This window comes from Anser cygnoides, chromosome 1, assembly GCF_040182565.1.
Source record: "Anser cygnoides isolate HZ-2024a breed goose chromosome 1, Taihu_goose_T2T_genome, whole genome shotgun sequence".
NCBI lineage: Eukaryota > Metazoa > Chordata > Aves > Anseriformes > Anatidae > Anser > Anser cygnoides.
Genome location: NC_089873.1, coordinates 99,861,951 through 99,869,122, shown reverse-complemented (window position 1 = coordinate 99,869,122; position 7,172 = coordinate 99,861,951). Strand labels below are relative to the sequence as shown.

The window sequence follows — 7,172 nt, the reverse complement described above, 5'->3', positions numbered from 1 at the left end:
AGAGGGCTGCTGAGTAATGTTACCGAGGTCACGGCAGGGAGCAGTTCTCCAGCTCCTGCTCTGCCAGATGAGTTGTCCCCACGGATATTTAAGAACCCTGGAGAAGTACAGGCTCTTCCAGAAGTCACAAGAACGGTCTGGACGCTGGCCAGGGCCAAGCAAAATCCACTCATGGTGGCACCAAGACCTGGATACGAAGGCCGTTTTAGTGGCTCTAATATAAGCTGTGTTTCCTATAGTTTGCTAGCGAGAGCTGAACTGAGAGAACTTTGTGAGCCTTTGTCTGTTCCCCCTTCACTCAGGCTGGTTTCTGCAGTAGGTTTATCACCCTGTCCCCGTCCCCTCTGCTCCTCACGGTGATCGCCGGCACTACACAGCCGTGCTTTTTAAAAAGCCACCTCGCCACATCGCTATTTCATTTCCACAGCCACACCACTTTGTGCGACAGCAGCGATCCGTTTAAACCCTTTTATTTTACATTAACAGGAACGGAACCTTGCATTTTTAACAGGAATTATTAAACCTTTGTGCTTCCACGGGGTGCAGGCCTGCACACCCCTAGGGAAGCGGCCCCTGACGGCCACAAGGTCACTGAGGGGGGGACCCCACGGAACAGGCCAGGGGCAAAAAGGGGTACCGGGCCCTAACGGTTGCAACGGTTTTAACAGTTCTAACAGCTGTAACCGGCCAGGTAACAGTTTTAACTGTTGTAATGGGCCAAGTAACGGTTTTTGTAACCAGCCGGGCTGTAACGGCCAGCCGGGTAACAGTTTTAACGGTTGTAACGGACCAGGTAACGGTTTTAACGGCTGTAACCAGCTGGGTAACGGTTTTAACGGTTGTAACGGCTGTAACAGGCCGGGTAACGGTTTGAACGGTTGTAACGGCTGTAACGGGCCAGGTAACGGTTTTAACGGTTGCAACGGTTGTAACGGCTCCACCGGGGGCTGCCCCGCCCTGAGACGACAGACCGGGGGGGGTTTCTTCAAACGGGCCTTAACAGCCCCGGGGCCGTTTGGGGACCGCTCCGGGGGGAGCCGTGGCGGCCATGCCGGCTCCCGGGGGCTCCCGGCCCCGGCCAACCCCCCACCCCAGGGCCACGGCCCCGGCCCCAGGGCGGCACCGGGCCCGCCCCGCCGCACTGCGCATGCGCGCTCCCTGCCGGCCCCGCCCTGCGCAGCCGGTGAGGTCATAAAGGTGAGCGAGGCGGCGCGCGAGGCCCCACCGCGGCGAAGCGTGGCCCACAGGCCCCGCCCTCCGTCCCCCACCGCCCAATGGGAGCGGGCGCTGCCCGCCGGTGCGGCCCGGGGATTGGTCGGAGGCAGACAGCTGGCTGGCGTCTTCGGGCCGCCTCATCCCCCTGAGCCAATCGCAGCGCGCCGCCGCGGCAGCCAATCGCAGCCCGCGCCCGCTCTCCGCCTCGGGCTGCGGCTCGAAGCCGTCCCAGGGCCGTGTAACCGAGGCAGCGCGCCCTCTGATTGGCTGCGCCGCTTCGGCTCCCTTCGGCTCCTCCCGGAAGAGGCGGCCGCCTCCCATTGGCTGCCCGACCGCGCTGCTAGGGCGGCGGCGGCGCTTTGCCATTGGGCCCTCGCCTCGCTTCGGGGGGACTCGGCCGCGCCCGTCGGGGCCCCGCGATTGGCTACGAGCCGCCACAGCCGTCCCCGTAGCGGCCTGGGGATTGGCCCCGACGAGGCTCGGCTGTTTCCGTGAGGGGGGGGCCAGCGAGCGCGTCGGGCCCTTCGGCTGGCTATTCACAGACGGCGCCTACGGCCGTTGCGCAGCGTAGGGCGGCGACGGGCATAGGCGGCTGCGCGGCTTTAGCAGCGGGGACCGGGGGGGGGGGTGCTCGGAGAAGCAGCAGCAGCAGCGAGCACCAGCGCTCTGAGGAAGGAGCCGCCGCCATGGCCTGCCCCGCCGCCGCCGGCCGGCGCCCGCGCTGCAGCCTGCGCAGGCTGAGCCGCCGCCAGGCGCCCGTGCGGGGGCAATGAGGAGCCGCCCGGCCGCCGCCGCCGCCTCAGCGCCGCTGTGAGGGAGGGGAGCGCAGCGAGGGAGAGGCCCCGCCGCCGGCCGCATCACCGCTCCGCCCGCCGCGGATCCCTCCGCCGCCTTCGCCGGATTCCCTTCGCGAGCGGCCGCCTCACCTCCCGCCGGAGGATCCCTCCGCAGAAGGGGGGGGGGGAGGAGGGAGAAATAGTCCCGCTGCCCGCGCCGCCTCCCGCAGAGGGCAGGGGGGAAGGCGAGGAGAGGGGGAAGGAAGAGGAGGAAAAAAAAAAAATAATAAGAAAAGAGGAGAAAAAAAAAAAAAGGGAAGGGGGAAGAGGAGACGAGGCCGTCGGAGGAGGCCGTCCCGAGCCTCCGCCCCATGTGACTGGCGCTGAGGGTGGGGGCAGCGAGGCCTAGCGCAGCCCCGCGGCGGGCGGGGGCGGCTCCGGCAGCCAGGGCGCTGCGGGGAGGGGATGGCGCTGTGAGCGGGCCGGCGGGCGGACCGACCGACCGACAGACGGACGGACAGACCGACGGACGGACGGACGGACCGACCGACCGACAGCGGGGCCGCGAGGCCGGCAGCACCGCCAGGGGAAGGCCCCCCCCCCTCTCCCCCCCCCCCCCCCCCCCCCCTCCGGCGAGGGGCCGCGGTTGATGAGGCAGGGCTCGCCCCGAGCCGCCTGAGCGCCGGGAGAGGCCGAGGAGGAGGAGGAGGAGGAGGAGGAAGAGGAGCAGCAGCAGCAGCCGGGCAGAGGGCGGCGGGGCGCAGCCGCAGCGGGAGACCATGTCCGGGCGGCCCAGGACCACGTCCTTCGCGGAGAGCTGCAAGCCGGTGCAGCAGCCCTCGGCCTTCGGCAGCATGAAAGTCAGCCGTGAGTATCGGGGTGGGGGGGAGGAAGGCTCCGGCACCCCCCGGCCCTCCCCTGAAGCCCCTCAGCCTGCCCTGGGGGTGGGCGCCCGGCTCCCAAAAAAGCCGCCCTGCCCCTGGGCTCGGCCCCTCTGCCCGCTGGCAGCCCTTCCCTTTGTGAAGCGGGCTCCCAGGGCCGGGGTTTTGTGTGTGTGTGTCTGTGTGTGTGTGTGTGTATCCCCCCCCTCCCCTTTCTCCTTCCCCACCGCCCCCCGAAATGAATGACGGGCACGCAGGTACCCCCCTGCTCCCGATCTCCCGATGTGGGGTCTTTTTTTCCTTTTTTTTTTTTTTTTTTCCCCCCTCTCCCAACGCCCGGAGATCGGGTGTGAGCACCTCCTAGTCCAGCCCATTTAAAAAAAAAAAAAGGGGGGGGGGGGAAGGGGGTTACAAAAGGTGCCTCTTTCGCGATTCAGGCAGCGGTAAAAACGCTCGATACAGGGAATAAGAACATCCTTACCGCCGCATGTGAGTATACCGAGGGGTTATTTCCAGCTCGGTACGCCTTTCCCAGCTTGCTGATCGGGGGAATATTGTTCGGAACGAGGCCTAGGCTTTATGCTGCACGGGCACGTTGGGAATTGGCAAAGTGTCGGATGTGTGCCCATCCTTCGTATCCCCCCGGCCTGGGGGATCGGCTGTTTCATGCGAATTAATTACGTCTCAGCAAATCCACGGTGTGAATGGAAAAAGGCCCTGCTCTGAGTCGCCAAAGATGAGCACTATGGTTATAATAGGCAATTTCTTGACTCCTCATTTGAATACGTGCGTATGAACGACTAAATTGTTGCCGGTTTGTGCTGCCAGCCTGGTTCTCAAAGAATATTTTCCGTTTTCTGATGGAAATGGAGGGTAGGGTCTTTATGGGACCTGGAAGGCTTGCCGTGCGTTGCCGTTTGATTGATCCATTCAATACTTGCGTGTAGCCACACCTGACACCGCTCTGTGTGTGCATGTGTGTTTCATATTGTTCGACGCGTTTCGTGCCAAAGCTCTGCGTGATCGTGGGCTTTTTGACGGATCGGGTTTTCTGATGGGTCTCTCTGCACTGAAATGTCTTCCACTGCGGTTGAAGCCTTGAAGAGAGCGTCGGGCTTGGGGTCTGTAACCTACCTTGTATCTGCATGATCAGAGTGCCTGCAGCACTTCAAAAAACAGGAGTGCAGTTAACCCACATTAGCAGCGTAAGGGTATATGTTCGATCAGATTCAACATTGACGCGTATTTAGGATCTTAATTTACGTGGGGAAAAGCCGTGGGTGACTCCATTTTAATTTATTGATTCACTTTATGTGCGTGCGGAATAAGGAGCAGGTTTTGTTGGCCAGGATTTCTGCAGGTGGCCATCTAATTCAAGCGAGACCTAGCCCTGTCATGCTCGGAAACTAAATTTGTCTTATTCAAGCTCTACAGCTTGATTCTTGAAAGGTCATTGATGCTCCTTTCCCGTTTATTCGAGGTCAGAGACTAGACAGATGCTTGCCTGTGAAGAGAGTGCTAACTGATGCAGACTAACAAGTTTGCAAATATGATTCAATCCCAAGTGTATAACACGGAGGGAGAAACAAAGGCCGTAGCATAAAGCACACGCACTTGTGATAACCCCCCCAGTCGCTCTAGTCATGTGCTTCTGGTCCTTCTGCTGTCTGGAAAAAAATGTCAGAACAAAGCAGGAGAACCACATACGAGGGCTCTGTGGGAAATGCAGTTCATATTTTCAATTAATCCACCCGTGGAAGACGGTCCAGGAAGTTAAAACTTTTTTTTTTTTTCTCCTCCTCTCTTTGTGAGAGGACAGCAGCAGGTTGCCAGAAAGGGTAATATTTTTCTGGTTCCCATGAGTTTTAGCATCACCTTATGGCATGATGTAGCAAGCCATCTATTACCACTGTTGAGTGCTTGGAGAGAAAAAAAAAATCAATTATGTGGTGAACAGGGAGTTTGCTGGGCTCCTTCGTTTTGCTGTGTATTTGCAGACTGATACTTAATGACATTTTGAGCCCTTTTGACTGAAGGCCAGGACAAAAGATTCCTTGTAAAGCAGGTGAAAATTGACGGAGCTTTGTTTTCCGAGCCTTGCAGACAACTTTAGTACCCCTGTCTTGGTGCAGGCCTTCTCCAAGTCACCAGGAAGCCAAACCTGACCTGCTTGGTGTCAGCCTTGTTGTTTTAATTTGGAAGCCTGGAGTAGTGGTGAAATTAAACGATGAAGTCACTCTTGCTCTGGTGTCTCTCCAGCTATTGCTGCTGCTGGCTGGGCCCAGCAACAGTTATCTAGGAAGGAAGGAGGGACTCGAATGATGGGGTGAAAGGGTTGATAAAAGTCGTGGCTTTCTGGATCTCGTGTTGCCGAGGAGGAGTACAATGGTAGGGTGATTGCTCTTCTGTGCAGGGTGCGCAGGGGAGAAAGAATGAGCGGGCTTTTCATCTCGCTCCCTGCGTAATTTATTAGACTTTGTTCTCACAAGTTGATAAGAAAGCCGGAGCCTTGAATGAAAGGAGATTCTCGACAGCTGCTTCTCCTCTGGCTGTTGGGAAAAGATGACTTCTCACGCACGGTGCTCTCAGTGCGCTGCAATAGGTGCTGGTTACAAGGGTTTTAACGTCCCTCTAAGAGGGGGAACACCGTGGCCTTTCTTTATCTCTCTCAAGCCATACCACCATTGAGAGTCACTTTGAGATCTGAGTTTATTTGTCCGTATTTCTATTTTGGTGGTTTTGAAATCATTCTACTGTTCTTTCCACCCCGTCATAAGGATGAAGTACTACCCAAGTAGCTGGTCTTTGTTGCTGAGTTTGTAGGTTTTCCATGCACAAAACCCACGTGTGTGCTCCTTACGTTGCGCCTGTGGGAAGCGCACGGTGTAACAAAGGTCACGGTTGTGAGACTTGAGCTGTAATCTCAACGTCTGATGGTTACAATTCCACCTGAATTCTTGAACTTCAAAATCAGGTGATGAATGTCCAAGTCAAGGGCTTCCGGTTTTCCACATGCTGATACCATCTACCTGCTCGTGGCATGAGAGAAGAGGCATGGGCTTAAGGGTTTCTTTTGTTCTTCACCTAGTTGTTCCCGCGTTGCTTCCAGACGTGTGTTGTTTCCCGAATGGGACAAAAATAATCCTGAGAAATAAAGGGTAGTCATGCAACACATGACCAAAAATATCTGTATAAAAATAGAAGCCCAAAGTTTGCAGTTTGAGAATTTTCGTCTAATGACTGTGGAATTGATTTATTTTTTTTTCCTCCTCTGGAAAGTGTTTTAAGTAACACCAAGCCCTCGCAGACAACAGTACTTGTTGTAACTGCAGCGAATTATGTTGTTGGTCTGCCGTAAACAATGTCATGGCTAATGCTTTCTGTGAGGAGCTTTTTGCTCTGTGAGTATCACGGCTTCGTAATAGGTTGTGCAGAATTTGATAACGTAGAGGGTGAGGAAGGCACTTTTATTTGCTTTAGCTAGTTCTCGTGTTGTACACAATCTTGGTTGCAAAATCTAAAGGCCAATCTTGTAATAACTCATTTTGGACTCTTTGGAAGAATGTTATGCTGGTGCCAAACTTGCCTTTTGTTGAATTTTGTCTTTTTCTTTTTAGATCCACTGTTTTTGCACTGTGTTATCCTCCAGAAGCCCAGTAGGGTGGTAGGTGGCCATCCGTTGCTGTGTTCGCACGCGGTACATCTGCTGGCACATGAACTTGATGCATCCCTCATTAGTATAAGGGCTCTTTAAAAAGTGGTTCTTGAAGGGGTAAAGTCTGGGAGTTGGTTGCTCCGCTCGTAAGCCACGGCATAAAGGTTTGACCGCTTTTCAGGTGGAATGCAGCACTGAATAACGCTGCGTGATGTCCAGGTTGATCTGTAGGAAGAGCCTCTGGCAGGCTGGAAAAGAGCACCCCGGGCAACCTCAGTAAGAGGGAAGGAGCGGGGCTGACGGACCTGGCGTAGTGACTGGGCCAGTGCTACCTTCTGTTTCCCAACTCCGTTAGGGTAGGGCCCTCTCTGTTGCTTTGATAGCAGTTTCTGCCTAATTGGTTTCTGAAACTGGAAGCCGCCCATCCTGCTCTCCTTGCTGGAGAGAGGAAGATCACTCCCTTCCAGGAGCCTGCTGAGAGCTGTTGTCTGCCCTTCGCTGAGCCTAGCCCTGTCCAGCTTTCTGGCTGCTGCTGGGTGAACGGCTTTCCTTGTGCCTGAAATAAATAATAATAATGATAATGAAAGAATGGACTAACTGGGATCAGTTAATGGCCATGTGTGCTGCAGGAGAGCGTCTCGCACT

General features: G+C 56.1%; 1 protein-coding gene across 2 annotated transcripts in view; it reads left to right on the top strand.

Moving 5' to 3' along the window:
- Positions 1-1,701: 1,701 nt before the first annotated feature.
- Positions 1,702-7,172, top strand: part of GSK3B (glycogen synthase kinase 3 beta) — a 153,669-nt gene continuing 148,198 nt past the window's right edge. The window contains exon 1 of one of the 2 annotated variants that reach the window (XM_067004041.1): positions 1,702-2,858. In XM_067004041.1, the coding sequence (XP_066860142.1) occupies positions 2,771-2,858 (88 nt within the window). In that variant the 5' untranslated portion in view covers positions 1,702-2,770. The remainder of the gene's footprint in view (positions 2,859-7,172) is intronic. The other variant, XM_067004045.1, reaches the window with a different exon arrangement.